Source organism: Jatropha curcas, chromosome 4 (assembly GCF_041381405.1).
Source record: "Jatropha curcas cultivar XTBG-Jc1 chromosome 4, XTBG_Jcur_1.0, whole genome shotgun sequence".
Classification (NCBI taxonomy): Eukaryota; Viridiplantae; Streptophyta; class Magnoliopsida; order Malpighiales; family Euphorbiaceae; genus Jatropha; species Jatropha curcas.
Genome location: NC_143154.1, coordinates 3,966,056 through 3,984,072, shown reverse-complemented (window position 1 = coordinate 3,984,072; position 18,017 = coordinate 3,966,056). Strand labels below are relative to the sequence as shown.

At 34.4% G+C, this 18,017-nt stretch overlaps 2 protein-coding genes across 2 annotated transcripts; both read right to left on the bottom strand.

The window, feature by feature from the left end:
- Positions 1–1,300: 1,300 nt before the first annotated feature.
- UBC17 (ubiquitin-conjugating enzyme 17) lies at positions 1,301–4,682 on the bottom strand. The gene is made up of 6 exons (XM_089720708.1): positions 4,520–4,682; positions 4,243–4,346; positions 3,941–4,043; positions 3,775–3,838; positions 1,834–1,922; positions 1,301–1,660 (listed from the first exon to the last, which is right to left on the bottom strand). The coding sequence occupies exons 1-6, from the start codon at positions 4,547–4,549 to the stop codon at positions 1,565–1,567; spliced, it is 486 nt and encodes a 161-aa protein (XP_089576834.1). The 5' UTR covers positions 4,550–4,682; the 3' UTR covers positions 1,301–1,564.
- Positions 4,683–15,747: 11,065 nt separating this feature from the next.
- On the bottom strand, positions 15,748–16,278 carry LOC149496714 (uncharacterized). The gene has a single exon (XM_089720425.1). The coding sequence runs from the start codon at positions 16,276–16,278 to the stop codon at positions 15,748–15,750; it is 531 nt and encodes a 176-aa protein (XP_089576551.1).
- Between the last annotated feature and the right edge of the window lie 1,739 nt (positions 16,279–18,017).

Here is an 18,017-nt window from a genome sequence, read left to right as displayed (position 1 = left end):
TAAGTTCAAGCCCTTTTTTTAAAAAAAAAAAAAAAAAAAAATTAAGTTCCAACTTTTTTAAACAAAAATAAATTTAATTGAAGACTTTTTTTTTAAAATAAATTAACTTCAAGTCTTTTTTAAAAAAATTAAATTCAAGCATTTTTTTAATTTTTTAAGTGTATTTTTTTTAGAAATTATTTCACAAATTTTTTAAATTTTAAATTTTGAAGAAAAATGTTCTTTATTTTTTTATTTTACAATTATACGATTTCCGAATAACAGGTCGGGGAACTGGCCATAACCATCGGTTTTGGAATCGTTAAGGAACCGGAACTGGAACCGTTAATTTGCAGTTCAGCTCCAGAACCGTGGCCATGTCTATGACTATTGAAATTAAACTTATCCGATTGAATTTCCTTAAAGAACTCTTTGTTGGATAGCGTCAGCAAAATTAGTTTCAGATCTTTCAAAAAAAGTCCTCTCTACATTTTCTACATTTGAAACCGCTTCTTCTTTAAAAAAAGTAAATGAAGTAACTAATCACCCAAATCTTTCTTTAAAAAAAGTAAATGAAGTAACCAATCACCTTAATCTATTGTAGCAAGTGCCCTTTACACGATGATAATATTTATCACTCTAATATAGAAAATACAGAAACTAACTAATCTGTATGGTAGTAAAAGCCTTTTTATCCTCGTGAAAAACTCAAATCTTGACATCCAATCTAATGATTTCAAATAATAATAAAAAAAAAATCTTTGACATCCAATTCATATGGTAAAAAAAGTGAGGCTGTACATTTTTCGGGTTCAACTGAACCAGTTGAATTTGATTTGGTCAGATTTTCGAATACTTGAGTTCAGTTTTCAGAGTTCAGTCTTCAGCTTTAAATGGATGAAACCGAAGGTTTTTCAGTTAGGTTTTGATTTCAAGTTTTCAGCTTTAAATGGATGAAACCGAAAGTTTTTCAGTTAGGTTTTGATTTCATACAACTCAATTAAAAAAAAAACAGCAAGAGTGACCGATCCGACAAAAAAAAAGTTGATCCAATAAATGCAAACCACTATCTGGTTTCTTTTGACTTTCATTTTGGAGATTTGGTTTCACTCCAGTTAAACCAAACCAACCGTTTGCAAACCCCTATACAACTATACAACGGCAGAAATCTGCAACAAATTTTCACATCAGTCAAAGAAGTAAAATCCTGCCAGAATTGCATTGTGTACCTCTTTGTTATCAGGAACCATCCATCCATAATGCTGCCAAACTAAAATCAGAAACTTGAAGACAAAAAATGGTGAAAGTGATTACACAAGGATTTAAGAGTTCCAATCATGTGCCATGCCAAAAGCACCATAATCTTCCTTCTAATGTAACCAGAAAACAAATTGGTCCTTCACATGTTACTAAAAACACATTGTTCCTCTTCCTTTACACACCAGGCATTGCCATTTACAGAAGGTAATGCACATTTCAGAATGTTTCCCCTTATGTTTTAATTGTTCTTTTAAAAAAAAAGAAAAAAAAAAAACGGCCATTTACGCTAAATTATTCGAGCTAATGTGCATAGATGCCTTAGTTATTACACTTTATCGTCATGGAACCACCACCTAGTCTCCTTTGGAGATCTCCCATTTCTACAGTTCTTTACGTAGCGGTCATTGTCTTCAGGACGTTGCTGCAAGCAAGTGAATTTAAACATGATATTAGAGAAAGAGAGAGAGTTTACTATCTCATGTTACAATCAAAAACCGTAAGTTACATGCTCATGCCCTATTATGATTAGAAAATGGAGGTAATTAAGCCAAAAAAATAAAAAAATAAAAAATAAAACTGGGCATGGAATTGAACCTTCACAGTTGAGCTTGACAGCATTGAGAGAATGCTGATGCAGACAGAACTAACAGTCATGGCAGGGGACCATGAATCATATAAAATATCTGCGCTCGGTAACACATCAAATGTCAGGTTTGCTACGAAGATAGTTTAGAAAAAGTGGTTCATACTTTAATCTCATAATAACATGGTTTATCCTATTCCCTCGGTTGTCAAAACTACAATTAATGCTCATTTTGTCCAGGATCAAGACAATCAGTTTGCTAGATCAAAATCAATCATAAAGTGAAATATTCAGACGTACCAACAAGCAGGTATGCAGCAATCTAAAGCTTAAGCTCCTCCCCAGTTAATACCATCTATATATCTATTTCAATTACAAATTGCAAATAACCAAATCTTCAATTTAAAGTTTCTATAATTCCATTTATCACATTATTTACCAACTTACTTAAAATGACTAATTTACACATTGACATTCTAAATGGCATAGCAAATAACAAAAAAGAATCCAAATCTGGCAAGCCCAGAGATGCATTACAGCTGAAATACTCCCTCTCTTTTATTTTTTATTTTTTTGGCTTTCAGTAAAGAATTGTTTGGCAAAGTAAAAAATCTAGCTTCTCTCAAACTATGGTTTTTTAATCTCTACACACTGCAATCATGTCTCTACATACTGCAATCATGCAACTTGTTATCTGTAAATAAAAGTCAAAAGCCAAGCACCTATTAAACCTAAAACTTCAGAAAATCAACACACCACTTCCTGTCCATTTAGGATTGAGTTCGAAGTTGTTTTTTAAAATTGTGTTCTGAATTTCTCTCTTTCTTTCTTTGTTTTTTTCTTGTTTCAGAAAAGCATGGTTCGGGGAAAAGCCAAAAAAAGCTAGCTTTTCTTGTACAAGGACCTACATAAAATGTCAGTAGAGATTTTCCTTAGATTTAAGATTCAAGCATAAGATGAGCATCTCCATCACACAGTGGGCACTCAAGGTTCTCAAATTATCCAAAAAAAAAAAAGGAAAGGAGAAAAATAGCATCTAAAGGTTCTTGTGATCCCTTCTATTAAATAACAAAATACATAGACTTTAGTTTTAGGTTGGAAGCATCAAAGTAAAGAAAAAAACAATTAAGTGGCAAAGTGGAGGGTCCAAAGTTCCTAATTCCTTTCCATCATCAGACATCAGTTATATCAATCATAGAATCTTTTACCAAAATGATTACAGCAATACTAAGCAAAAGGAAACTTTGCTTTCACCAGTGCCATTAAAATGTACAGTTTAGGTACCATCTCTTTCATGGAAAATACGATGCACGGAAACTCAAGCTGTGTGCATCTCCACATTGCAGAAACATTTCCGCATGTCCATTTCCCCATGCAAAATCGTATTTGAAGTGTTGTCATTTCCCAGAATGTGGAAAAACTTCTTTGAAAAGTAATTAGTTTCAGAGAATTGGTTACAAAAATGGAACTTAACTAGAAATACATTCCAATTTCAGATATCATGAGAATGAAAAAAGCCTTGTCCACGAAACAAATAGAGTTACGGTGATTTAATTTTGTAATTTAAGTTTATCAAGCAACCATGAGCATTCTGCTTTACATAAAAGTTAAGGGAAACTAAAATATCTACAAAAAACTTAATGGCCATGCATGAAATGGAAAATCTTGTTCAAAAAGACAAGGAAGAATCTAAGCAAAATAATCAACATGGACTAACATTTAGAGACAAAACCATCATTTTCAACAAACTGAGTGATCGGAATTGATTCAGGACAAAGAAACAAAGATGCTAATTACTCAACATAGACCAATGCAACATCAGACTGCAAAACTTCCAAGAAAGAGCGGGCCACTTTTAATTGATACTGGGGACAAAATTAAGCGATCAAAAATGAAACTACGCTAGTGATACAAAAATTATTGTATAACAGTATTAAAACCCCTACAATTACCTAAACAAATATGGCCGTTGCTATAAATATGTGGGTGCAGTGGAGCCGGATGAAGAAAAATAACCTGTTTAACCCACAATAAAACAGTCATTAAAAAACTATGTATATAAGAAAAAAAAATCCATCCAATAAATCTATGCAGACATACGAATTCCATTATGCAAACCTGAGGAGCTTCCATAGGGTAATGCTCTGGAAAATCAACTTGAAGCTGGTAAGTCTCATTCGCATATAGAGTTCCAGGAGCTCCATTTACTTCAATAACCCACCTTTAATTCAAAACAAAAAACCAAAAAGTTAAAAAAAAATCGAAGGAGTTGAAAGAATATGTATAAGAAATGATTTGGCAGAGAAGAACTGGCGCAGAAACGGTAGAAAACACTAATTCATCGTTTTTCCTTTCCGGGTTATTTTTTTTTCTTCTCACCAACCAAAAGGGGAGAAAACAGAATTGAATAAAAATCAAACCTTTGAAGATTATCGGTGACTTTGTGTTTGAAGCCAGTAGGAGGGTTGACCTGCCACTCCACCAGCTCTTTTTGTAGGCGATTGCAAGCAATCTTACTCAGCGCCTAAAAACATCAAATCATTAAAATTAAGAGTCCAAATCAAAAACTCAAGTTTAATCATTTAGGGCATCAATCACACGCAATAACTGTATTTATGTATTTGGAATACAGATTAAAAATAAAAAGATAAAATTGAAAAATAGGATAATTATAATTAAAAAGAAAAAAAGAAAAACCTTGCGAGCGTTAGCGGAAGAGCTGGTCATGCTTCAATCTCTGTATTAAATCTCCGTATAACAGTGCCAGAGAGAGGTTATTGATGAAAGGGACAAAGATAAGCAGCGACGGTTTATGAGAGGGCGTGACCTTCTTTGTGTTCCCCACTTGCTACATACACCCCCATATCTTGCCTTTTTATTTTTTATTTATTTTCGTTTCTTCAAAGGAGATTTCATCTTATTATTATCATCATATAGTCTTTATTTTTATTTTTATTTTATTTGATATTGTTATTATTATCAACAAAGTCCAATCAGATCACGTATTATTCATATTAAAATATAAATTAGTTACAATTTATAATGTTAAATGTATAAAAAATTTACATACAAAAATATACGTATATATCTAATAAATATAATAAAAGAATTAGTTATTTTTATTAAACAAGAACAAAATAATAATAAACACTAAAGACATATCCCGGTGGTGACTGCATATACGATTGGTAACGAATCCAAGTTTGAATTCCCTCTCCTAATACTCAAAAAAAAAAAAAAAAAAAAAAAAAAAAAAAAAAAAAAAACTACCTATTTGTTTAGTTGTTTGTCTTGAGTGGTGATTCCTAGAGAATCTTAATAGTTAGTGGCACATGATTGATAGCTCTTGGTTGATCAATGCTGATTATTTGTTAAAATTTTAATAGTGATTATTTTCTATATTGTTTTACTTTATATATTATATAAATAAAAAATTTAATTATTTTTTTTTCTTTGACAATGAAAAAAGAATTCTAATAACTCAAGCAATGGGTAATTAAAAATTTAGTGTCTGGACTAGGGTTGTGCATAACCGATCCGATCCGCAAAATCCTAACAACCCGATCCAACTCGACCGAAAATGTAGGATTATAATGGGTTTGTCGATTCGGATTGAGCCAGAAAATTAAAGAGATTGATACATCTTATTCGGGTCGGGTAAAAATCTTGTTTAACCCGATTCGAACTGTGCAATATCCTTACCTACCAATTGTCCAATTTGGCAATTTCTTTCCTTTTGTTTACAAGAAATACTCTCTCTCTCCATTTTGGAACAGAAAAGCAAAAACCATAACTAATCCAAATCGCCTCCACCTTCTCATCACACCACCATACTGGACAACCACCGGACCTGCGGTGGCACTGACCAACGACAACAAGCCGCACTGAGTTCTTTCTTCCACCGAACCTTCTTCCTTATGTTGCCATGATCAATCTTTACAAGATCTTTCTTTATGATAGTTTTTAAATGGTATTGTTGGGTGATTGTTAATTTCATTTGTGGTTTAATTTAGTTCATAGCTGTCATTTTAGGATATGATATATTATCGGAAAAAATCTGCCAGGAAAGAGATATTTGCATTTTTTTTATTTTTAATTGTTTTTTATATTAAAGAAAGATTTATTTGCAGATGTTTATGCTTGTTGAGTTGTTCTTCTTTGATCAATCTGTTGAGTAGGAGAGTAATCTATGAGTTGTTGTTCGTTGATCTATCTACTGAGTAGGAGAGCGAATCTGTACTCCAATATATATGCTAACATCATGATTTAGATTTTACTTTGTGAGAAATATTAGATATTAGCAAAAGGTATTATGCTTACTAAAACATCGTTGGGGTAATTTTGGTTAGCTATTTGGATTTGACTACAAGTGTGATTTTCAGGTTAAATGGAACCCCAATAACTTGACCCGATTTTTATTGGGTTATTCGGGTGGGGCCCGAACTATTAAACAGGTAGGTTCGATGAAGCCAACTACCCTTACTTCGGGTTTCAGGTATCTCGGGTTTAGGTTTTGATCGACTATTGCTCACCCTTAGTCTGGACTTTGCAAAATATTCTATTTTGGTGTCTTAACGGAAAACGTTTGCAATCAAGTGTTTGAACCCATTAAAAATTTTCAATTAAGTGTCGCTCACTCACGTGGCATGTCAGAATTCCATCTAAGTATATGTGGTACTATGTGGAGAGATTGTTGACATGTTAAAAATTGTTGATGTGTCATGCTGTGACATGGCAATCTTAGTGGACATAAACCTGGATTTTACTAGTGTAGCCTTTTCATTTTGATTCTTCCCTTATTCTTTGCCTTCTCTCTCTTTCTATTAGGTTTAACGTTCCTCTTTTATACGTTGCCTTCTCTCTCTCTCTCTCTCTCTTTTTAATATAGCCTTATCTAGAATAGAAGCTATTGTCGTTGGAGATAGAGACTAGAGTTTGCAGAAGTGGGAAACCATGTATTATCCAAACTTCATGGACCGATTTGAACACAGGAAGGAGATTCATGTCTTGTGAGACAAGAGCTATAAGTTTTTTAATTTCTTGTCTTGTGAAATTTCTTTTGCAAACGGAATATGAGATTGAGGAGGAATGTTTTGAAGGTGAGACACAGTGGTGGCTGTGAATTCTTTGAATGGGTGGACCCTGTCATTTGCAATAGGTCAAAGCAAATACTTCCTGAATTACTAAGAAAAATTAACACCTTGAAAGCACAATTGAAGAGGCGAGATAGAAGAGAGAAGTTGTTGTGGCTTGGGATGATTATATCTGTCATTCTAATCTTCTTCAAATAGAATGATTTTGCTTTAGTGTCATCTTTGGTTTAAATTTCTGGAATTGCTTTAGTGTTTACTATTTCCTTTCTATGTTGAGTACTGTAAGCATTTAAATGAAAAGCTAACATTATAGCCATGCATAACAACTGTTTGATGTAATGCCTAAATGAAGTGAAGCTGATTTTTTATTTAATTTTGTTTTCTTAATTGATAATGTTTTTGGCAATGTGATACTCATAAAGTTAAAGTAAAGCTAACATCAATGTGATCCAACTCTGTTAGGATGATCATTCATTCAATAATTTAATCCAACTTCTGCTCATAGTAAATCACATGTAATATTCATCCAATAATAAAAAGTTGACATTGTACAAATACTTCCATTGACATAATAGCTTGATTGAAAATGTCATAGAAATTAGAGGTAATTCAATTGATCTCAAAAAGAACATTATTTGTACATCATTGTACCTAAATATTGAAACTGATAAAAAAATTAAATGCATTGAATAAATTTCATGCATTGCAGTTCCTAAATGACTAATATTGTGGGCAATTTACACAAATTGGCAAAAGAACATCACAATATCTGCTTAACAAAATATCACTGAATTCCTAAATTCCTAATGACAAGTCCATCACTAAATTCCTAATTGAGTTGTCTTGCCGTTGATTCTTGAGTTCCTAGACTTGCATCATTAACCTCTTGTTCTCTAGCAGTCCCTCCATGTCCTTGTCCCTTGCTTCTAGTGGTGACCCCAACTGGTTCTGAGCTTGCACCAACTCTAAGCCTCCTCTTTTATGCTTTTGCCTATGGTTACAATCAGTGAAACATCTCATCAAAATCAATAGATTTCACACATATACCACAGATTGCTTAATTAAATACCACATATTAACAATCAAATATCATAGTTTAAAATTGATATCATAGTCAAATATCACAACCAAATACCATATTCAGATCACTCTAAATAAAATAAGTAGAGTTTATAATGCAAAAACCTATAACTGGCTTCTAGTAATGTAGTGATTTCCATGTTTCTTAAAACCTTCAATCTTCTCAGACATGAAACTTGGCTCAATTGGATTCCTCTCCCTTATCTTTCTAGTCAAGTGCCTTTCATTTGAAGTTCTAGGCTATTTTATGGGAAAAAAAAAAGAGGATTCACATAACAATAAGATGCCTTATCATTATAAAGAATGATAAGTGCTCAATTTTTATAACTAACTCACATTGATAGTCACATTGCCTCCTTCGTCAGTGTATGCACCAAATCTAGTGGCTTTTTTAGCACTTGACGTTTTCCTTGATTTGAAGCACTTCATCTTATTGAATGTATAGCTCTTGTCTAAGGGTTCAGGCTGGCTGCCTCCTCTCACTTCAGCCTGCTGGATAGTTTTTGGCTGACTACTTTGTCTCTCTTGGGCTTGAGGCTGCTGGCAAGGTCTTGACTAGCTGGTGTCTCCTCTTCCTCTCCTCACCTAATACATGAAGGCAAAGAATGAAAAATTACACACAATGACATTTACTACATTACAACTGATTCTTTGTAGGCATTTGGTTTTGTGTTGATGTAGTGACATTGGATTGGTTAGGGATGGTATTACCTGACACTTTTATTTGTACATTCACAATTGGGGTAGGGATGAACATCATTCTCTCACCTCCAATTTCTTGTGCAACATTACCTCTTTCTATGTACTTGCAGGTTTTCCTATTGTGCCCCTTTTGAAAACATGCTTGGCATGTCATGATCCTATCCCTCTTAGACAACTTGGTACTCCTACTTTTTTGTTCACCCTCTTCCCTCGATCTATTTCTCTTTGGCCTCCCCGGCTTTCTATCATGTTTTAGTGGCAGTGGATCTTCCTTCCTAGATTTTTTCTAGAATTTGATGTTGTTCATAGGATAAGCATATGTGTATATGCCTCTAAATACTTTGATTTCTTGAACTAGTCATAAATATAGTTATATGGATTATATCCAAGGTCATTGATTGCACAAATAGCATGGCAACATGGTATACTAGACACCTGCCATATTCTACAAGGGCATGTATGGTTTTTCAAGTCAACAACATAAGTATCTCCTTGGTGCAAGACTTCACCCCCATTAACCTCATTCCAAATCATGTGACAAAATCTACTAGCTTTTAGTTGAGTGTGAAATTTTCTCATAATCCTAGTCCAAATCACCTATCCATTTATTTGTTTGATCTCTATTTTTATGCAACCTAGTCATGACCATCCTTCTAATATCCTCTAACATTGATATCACATTCTTACTCCTAGCCTGAACAATGCTACCATTGAGAGCTTCACTCAAATTGTTATTAATAATATCATATTTTACCTCAATGTTAAAGTAGGCCCTGCACCAGTGGCTAGGGTGAGTATGCAGAAGGACTTTAAATCCAGATTTGGACATCTTTTTCAACTCATTCATATTGGCTTCCAAGTTAGGCATGTTATATGATTTAACACATGCCTTGTTCTATGATTTAACACATGCCCAAAACTGCTGATGGAGCTCACTGCCTCTATGTTTCTTCCTCCAATTTGCATAGAGGTGTCTAGCACAACACCTTTAGTCACACAAAGGAAGTTTCTCATAAATTGCATCACAATAATCCCTATGAACAAGCAGCAATAAATAAATTTCATTCATTAAAATATATCATAATTCAATGAAAATCAAATCAAGAAAAGAAAAGTAAATGCCAGTGAGCTCACCTTTTATTGGTCAGATATGAAATTGCAACCTTCACCTTCAGTGATTTCCAAGTCCCTCTTTAGAATGTCGATGAACTAGTGCCAAGTTGACTTGCACTCAACATTCACCACAGCCCATGTAATAAGGTACATTTGGTTATTACCATCCCTTCCAACTGCTGTCAATATCTCACCCTTAAGTGCCCCTGTGAGGAAATACACATATAGACCAACAACCTTTCTATAACTAGCCAAGAATCCTTTTTTCAAGTTTTCCAAACATATGTACATCCTATCAAACACTAGAACTCTATCTAGGATAGGTCTTTGCACAACTAAATAAGTACTACTTCTAGAATTTCATCTGTCCACTTTACCCAAATAGTCCCACAGTTTTGCACATTCACCCTTAAAGTCACCATTTAACCTTGCTATGTTATCATCTTAGCTCTTCTTAGCTTTGCACTTGTTACTTCAATATTAACTTCAGTCTTCATTTTTTTTTTCTTGGATCAATAAGTATTATGGTTCATAAGCACTGATCTTAGGCAGGACATTCTTTGCCATCCATTTGGTAGTACACCTCCTATTTTTAAAAGAGATGGAGCGAGTATGCTCATTTCTTAGTGTTTTCAAAACCAAATCTTCCCTTGCTTCTTCTGTTGATGCATATATTAACTAAGGATGGTCTTTCTTCACACTCTTTGCTCGGAAATGAGTTGCAATATTTCTCATAAACTTCACTTCTCTCCTCTGTTGGATAGAAAATGTGCTCACAGCTTCCTTAAGTTCTATAACATTCTTGAAGGTCATTCCAAAAGAAAAATGCACCTTTTCAGCTGTTCAATCAAAGGCTTTATATTTTTTGTTTCTTCTCAAAACATGCTCCTCATCACTTTTATCCCCATCACTACTTTCTAGACTTACTACACCATCAAAATCTGCATAATCAGTTAGGCAGCCATCATCTTCATTTGCAATTTGCTCTGCATTTGTCTAGATACTTTCAGTTGCTGGATTAGGTGTTGACTCAGACCCACTTTCCCTCTTTTTGTAACATCCTAGTGAGACGAGTTGCGTCATTTCATAGAGGTGAGTTGAGTTGGGTTGAACCAAACCTGGTTGGGGTAGAATGAATGATAAGTGGACTTATTTGCATGGAAAGTTTAGGACTTGTTTGCATCAAAACATACAGCTTGGGTATTCAGTTGTAGCCTTGGTATACTTGAGGTACCAATTAGAGAGTTTACACAGCCAAATCACCTTCTTCTAGAGTCTACCCGTTCCTATCATTTTCACTTTCCCCATTTTCACGTTTTTCATTCTCTTCTTACGTTTCCCTTCCATTTCCTTGCACTTTTCATGCAAGTTACGCATTAAGTCAACTCCAAGTAAGTAGAATTCCTTGAAGTTATATGTTATTCAATCTTTAATTTCGTTATATTGGAGATGAGTTATGAGAATTCTTGTGTATAGGAGAAGAAAGTTCAAAAGTAGCAGAAAAGAGAAGCTAAAAACAGAGTCCAAGCTTTTTGGAATGCAAGGTTTGATATCTCTTGTTATTTCCCATGTTCTTTGCATGAAAAATTGTGTGGAGTGTTGCTCATGAGATCATGTGTTGCTTATTGTTGAGTGAAAGAAGTGGAAAGGATGTGAAAACAGGGGATGAATATATGAAGTGGAAACAGAGTTTGCTGGAAATTTTACCAGCAACTTCATCTTGATTTTGACCTTATTAAATGATGGAATTAGGAAGTGTCATAGAAGAGTTATTTGTTCCTCTATGTGTTAGCTTTACGTGAGTTTTTGAATCACTCAATTTGGAGTTGTATATTGTGAGATATGGCCAAAAGAGTACAGACTGTGTAGGCTGGAACCGCGCGCTCGCGAATTGCATGAATAAGGTCGTGACTTGTCTCTGACTCTCATTTTGCACTCTACGCGGTCGCGACTTTCATCTGCGCGCTCGCGACTTTCACCTAAAACTCTCTGACTCTCATTTTTCATTCTACGCGATCGCGACTTTCACATGCGCGCTCGCGACTTTGGCCAGAAAGTCACTGCCTCTCAAATGGCACATCTTGCGCTCGCGACTTCCATATGCGCGATCGCGACTTGGTCTTGCGCTCGCGACTAAGGTTGCGCGGTCGCGACTTTGAGCCAGAAACTCACTGACTCTCATTTGACATTCTCGCGCTAGCGACTTTCAAAAGCGCGGTCGCGACTTACCTCTTCAGTGTAACTCGCGCTCGCGACTTGGCATGTCGCGCTCACGACTGATGCTTTGACATTCTTTTTGATTTTATTTCCTATGCAAGTGACTTCCTTTGCTCATCATGCATGTATCCACCCATTGTAAAACAAAAATACAACATAAGAACATGGATTAAAACAACATGTAAGCAATTATATGATGTGAACTCAAATCAATATGATGAACTATGAAGTTGTAAAACCATTTATGTGCTATTGTGTTACATTGTTGATATGCTAATATTAAGCTCCATTGAGGTTGGGTAGAAACCATGTAGATAAGGCTATGTCGCGACATAGAATAGCAGATCTGCGCCCCATACAGTTTGGAACTCCGGCTACAGGCCGTTGAGTGGATATGATTATACAGGCCATAGCAGCCAAGCATACAGTTTTCATACAGTTTCATACAGTTTTCATACAGTTTCATACAGTTTATCTTATCACTTCGGTTTCGCTATAATCTTATGGAGCCATACAGATATTTTGACTTAATCATACAGTATGATAAAGAGAAAGAAAGACCATCAAAGTAAACTGAACATGTCATGATTTGTGTGCTTATCTGTGCTATATGTGTTTACATGGTTCTTTGACATATGTATGTGTTTATTTGTTTATTTTATATTGCGATATCCACTGAGCTTTATTAGCTCAGCGAGTTACCTGTTTAACTCGCAGGTTTCGAGACTGGTCTATAGAGCGTCAGCGTACAACTGCAGTAGTTCATCTACAGAAGACTCAATCTTCAGGGTAGCTAGTCATTTTACTGTGTATCTTTTGTCTATCCTTTTTATGGCATGTACAGGGCACACAGTTGGGCCCATTTCACTTTGTAAATAGCATCATGTTTTGTAAATATTAAACACATTATTAATGTACACAGCATGATAGTATTTTCAATATACATGATGATATCATCATGTCAGAACATTTAAGTCAACCGGTTTATAACATCTCGACTCGGTTCATTCGAGTTTTCGGGTGGACCGGGAAGGGGTGTTACACTTTTTCTTTCTTTCTCTAAAGTTTCTCATAGCTTGTCTTACTTCTTATAACTCTTCATCATCACTTGACATCCATTCACAGTCAACCAAATCTTCTTCATCATCTTGTGGATTATGTTGATTACCATCCTCTTTTTCTTCCATAGTAGGTATTTCTCCACCCCCAATACTTACATTCACACACTCTTCCTCATTACCACCCAAATCTACATCTACACTTTCTCTCTCTAAGTTCAGCCCTACTGCCTCAAGATCTGGTGTTGAATTGCCTCCCTCTCCCTCTGCTACCTCATTGAAACTTCATTCAACTCTTCATTAACATTGCCACCAACCCCATCACTTCCCCTACCCTAACCTCACGTTCCACACCAACTTTATCGCTTGTATACTGACCCTTGAACCCATCTATCAGGTCAAATATCTGAGAATAGATCCTATCATATGAATTTATCCTTCTATCCTTAAACATTTGGTGTTCAGTATAAATGTCTCTTCTTTTTACTTTTTTACCAACTCAAGCATATTTGCAATGGACCCACTCAAAATAACCCTAAACCCATACTTAACATTATCCTCAACCGATTTGTAATTCATTTGGACAAGTGCTTTAATACCCATCTTTTTCTGTATATTGTCTTTCATTGAGAAATTACCAATATCGACCTCAACTTCCATGAAATAAATACCCATATATCCTTAGGTCCACCCCTCTCATCATTCATGAAAACACCACCATAATACAAATCAATTACAGACCATGCCATCCTATATTATTAAAAAAAAATGAAAATCATATTTTATTAACTAATATTATACTCCCTCCATCCCATTTTGTTTGCTCGTTATTCCTTTTTTGGATGTCCTAAAATGTTTGCAAGGTTTCTAAATTTAGACATGTAAGCAATTATTTTTCCCATGGTAACCTTTATAATCGTTCATTGAATGAAGGGCTTTTAGTATCTTAATGAGTTATTAAGGGTAAAGAAGGGCAAAATAACTTTTATTGACTAAATTCTTAATATGCATGTTTTATCAAACCATGCAAACAAAATAGAACGGAGAGAGTATATATTTTTGCAACTATTTCAAAGTCAAAAAGTAGACAAAAAGCAAACAAAAATAATAAATAAATCACATCTTGAAAGCACTCAACTTTCTGTTCCCAGATTCCATATCTCGGTAACAACAAAGTTCCATTCAAACAAATCCACAATAAAGTACTGTTCATGCATAATAAATAGTAAACAAGCACAACCCAACACCTATCTAAATAGTCTCTTACGTCTATTTCATAAAAAAACAAAGAATACCCAAAGCCAAAATCGCAACCCACGTGTGATAGATACTAAACGAAGAAACCCCAAAATCAATATTATGTTAGGCTTCGAATAAAAAAAAATCGAGAAAAAAAGGCAAAAAACCAAACAAATCAATCGTTGCTCATAAGTCTTAAACCTAACCAGTATTATAGCACTTGAAATACTTGATCTTCAAATCCTCGATCCTTAGCAGCGTGATCGTTCTTTTAACTCGGATTCTCCCTTTCTCAGCAATGATTTTGAAGTGAAATTATTTTGTTGATTGAGAGAAAAGAAAATTTTAATTTCTTTCTGTGTTTGAGATAACTTTCAAAATCCCTAGAGCGACGTCGACACTTTGTTTTCCCCTTCCCTTTCCCCCAACGATTATAATAAGTGCAATTTAGTAACTACAATTGCGTTAACAAGATGTAAAACATATTAATCCAGCGTGTATTATCTATTACTGTAGAAATACGAAAGAAGGCGGCTTCCACTTCAGCTTACTTTGGTGAAATTGTGATATTGCTTATTTTAAACCCAGCACCCATAACCTCACCCATATCATTCTTGATAACAAAGCCGAAGCCATTGCTCACTAGTTCCTTCAAGGAGGCATCAGAGTTCATTTTGTAGAAACCGGGAGAAAGTGGAAGCCATTGAACTCAATCAGCCTATGGTTGAGAGTCTTTTAGTTGAACAACAAATATTATCAACACCTAACCTTGAAACTCAAGCAGTATAGACATGCCCAGTTGAACAATCTGCAAAACTGAAAGATGCTTGTGCTGAAATTTCAACAACTTGTTAGATTATTTTAATAATCTGTATGTGGCCCATGTGATTAAAGGGCTGGTTCTAATTAAGGTGGCCCAAGATGATGGTTATTGGGCTTAATGGATAAGAGCCAGTTAGGGTTTTAATACCCTTCCTCTGCCTTATAAAAGATAAAGGAATCAACAGATTAGGATTAACACAGAAACAAGAGAGTGTAATGGCTACCTCAAACACATACGGAGATAGTTTGTTTGAGAGAGCTCATAAAAGAAACTCCCACAGCTGTTGATTATTCTCTGACCATTAAGAGAGCACTTACGGACAAAAGGCCAGAGTGAAGAAATGTAGATCTGCTGTTATGGAGAGAATCGAATTGCCGCAACGAGGTAACCCATAACATAGATCTGCTGTTATGGATCAAGGTACGCTTCCGATTATTGTATATTCTTGTCAAACAAATTCTATGAACAATAGATCTGGGCTGTATTAAAGATTATTCAACACAAGTTTCTCATCTTCCACAAAGCCCAAGCAATTACTGCAAATATCTCCACTTGAGCGACTTCAAAACCAGTTATCAGTTCCATGAACCACTCTAAAAACTAATCAGACTTGTGAGAACCTATATCAAGATGGAGCGCATATAGTTTCCAGACCTGCTCAACCACAACACAATTTTTTAACATGTGGACAACAGATTCTATAGCCAAATCGCACACCACATAGACTGGATCGAGCTCCATACCTCTCACCATTAACACGCTCAAAACAAAGAGTAGATTCGTTAAAGCTCTATACAAGAAATGCTTAATCTTAGAAGGGATGTTGAGGTTCCATACCGTTTTCCAAAATTGTGTGTTCGACATATTGGAGGAGGACATCGTGTTAAGGGAATTAGGAGCTGCAAATGCCACTTGATACCCACTCTTAACTGAGTATCGACCATCAGGAGTGTGATGCCATACCAACACACTCACACCTCGTCTGTGACTTAGAAGGATGACCTTGATTATTTTTGCTTTAAGAGGAATCAAGGTAGCATATATTAAGCCATAATTACAACTGAAGCTGTCCTCCTCAATTAAATTGCATACACGTGCATTCTCCTTGATAAAGAAATCGATAACACACATGAAAATCAGGTTGTCCTAAGACTCATCGGTCATGCAAAATACGAATCAACCGCCATCTCCCACCATCAACGAGAACCCTTCTTTAAGCCCTCTGAGTTTTTTAATAATCACCAAAGCTATTTTGCAAGAACAACTATTTTAAAAGCATGTATGTCCCTGAAGCCAACACCACCCACAAATTTAGAAGTATAAATTTTCTTCCAAGAACACCGATGTATCCTTTGCTCCTTTTTGCGCTGACCCAACCAAAAGTTGGAGATAATCGATTCAATGGATTTACAAATCTCCAAAGGAAAGAGAAAATAACTCATTGAATTATTAGGAACTGTCTGGGCTACAGCTTTGTGGGGAACCTCCTTGCCCACTTTTGATAGCATCTTCTCCTTCTAACCATTTAATTTCTATTTCACCCTACCACAAATGCTCTGAAATACTTTTTTTTTTTACGCCGCCCTGTCACAGCTGGAAGGCTTAGGCATTTTAAGTGTTGTTGAATTTCCATCACTCCAAGACTATGCATAATTTTTGTGTGGGTAGCCAGGTTTATGTTCTTGCTAAAAGAGATTTGAGATTTTTTTAAATTAATCTTCTACTCTGATGCCCTCTCATAATCTTGTAAAATTTTTTCCAACCTCTTTAATTTCTTGCAATGCAACCCTACCAAAGATAAGATTATCATTTGCCAAAAAAAAAAAAAAATATGAAATAAGTTGATAAATTTTAATTCCATGGAGCTTTCCTTCTCTATCGGCTTTAGCAATTAATCCTGAAAAAAACCTCTGCGCAAAAAAGAAATTAGGTAAGGAGATAGCGGATCTCCTTGACAAAGACCTTTTGAGGGAAAAAATTCTCCTTAGGTTCCCCATTAATTAAAATAAAAAAGGAAGCAGTAATAATCAATGTAGCTTATTATCAGCTTTACCCATCTAGAATAAAATCCCACTCCACTCTATCGTTGGCTTTACTCATATATAACTTAAGAGCAAACTAACCCGCCCATAGCCTTGTCTTTTATATGGTGAAAAACTTCAACTGCAACAAGAGCATTATCAGTAATTAAATTTTTAAATAGGTATAAATAAAATGATCATAAAAATAAATTAATCTAAATATAATTTTAATAGTCATTATTTTCATAAGGTTAAAAAAACTCCAAAATGCTAAAGCAATTTAAATTTTCTAATCAAATACATCTAGTCTAATTGTTAAATGAAAATTAGCTATCAACTACAAGTGAATAAGTTGAACCATGAAGTTTTAACCGCTACATTATTTTTAAATTACAATCAATTTTTAATTGAGTGTATAAGAAGTGAATATATATACATCTATTTAATATCGGTAACTATTTTTAAAAATTCATGTATACTTAATTTAAGAACTTCACCTAAAAAATTTTACAAATAAAATACAAAAATTACAATCAATTATACAATTATGATTGAAATTAAAATTTTCATTTTCAAATTTTTTTTTACTTCACATTAAAATTATTTCATTTCATTCAATTTTACTAAAAGAAACTATTTCAATAACTCATTTCATTAAATTTTACTAAAATAAACTATTTCAAGGTTATTTGGATTGATAAATTGAGCAAATTTGTAAATTTCATCATAATTCAATTCCATCTTTTTTAAAAGGGAAAAAGTCATACTTTTAAATTGAGAAGCTTTTCATAATAATTTTTGTATTTTATCACTAATAAAATTCAAACCATTTAAAAAGTTTATTAAAAT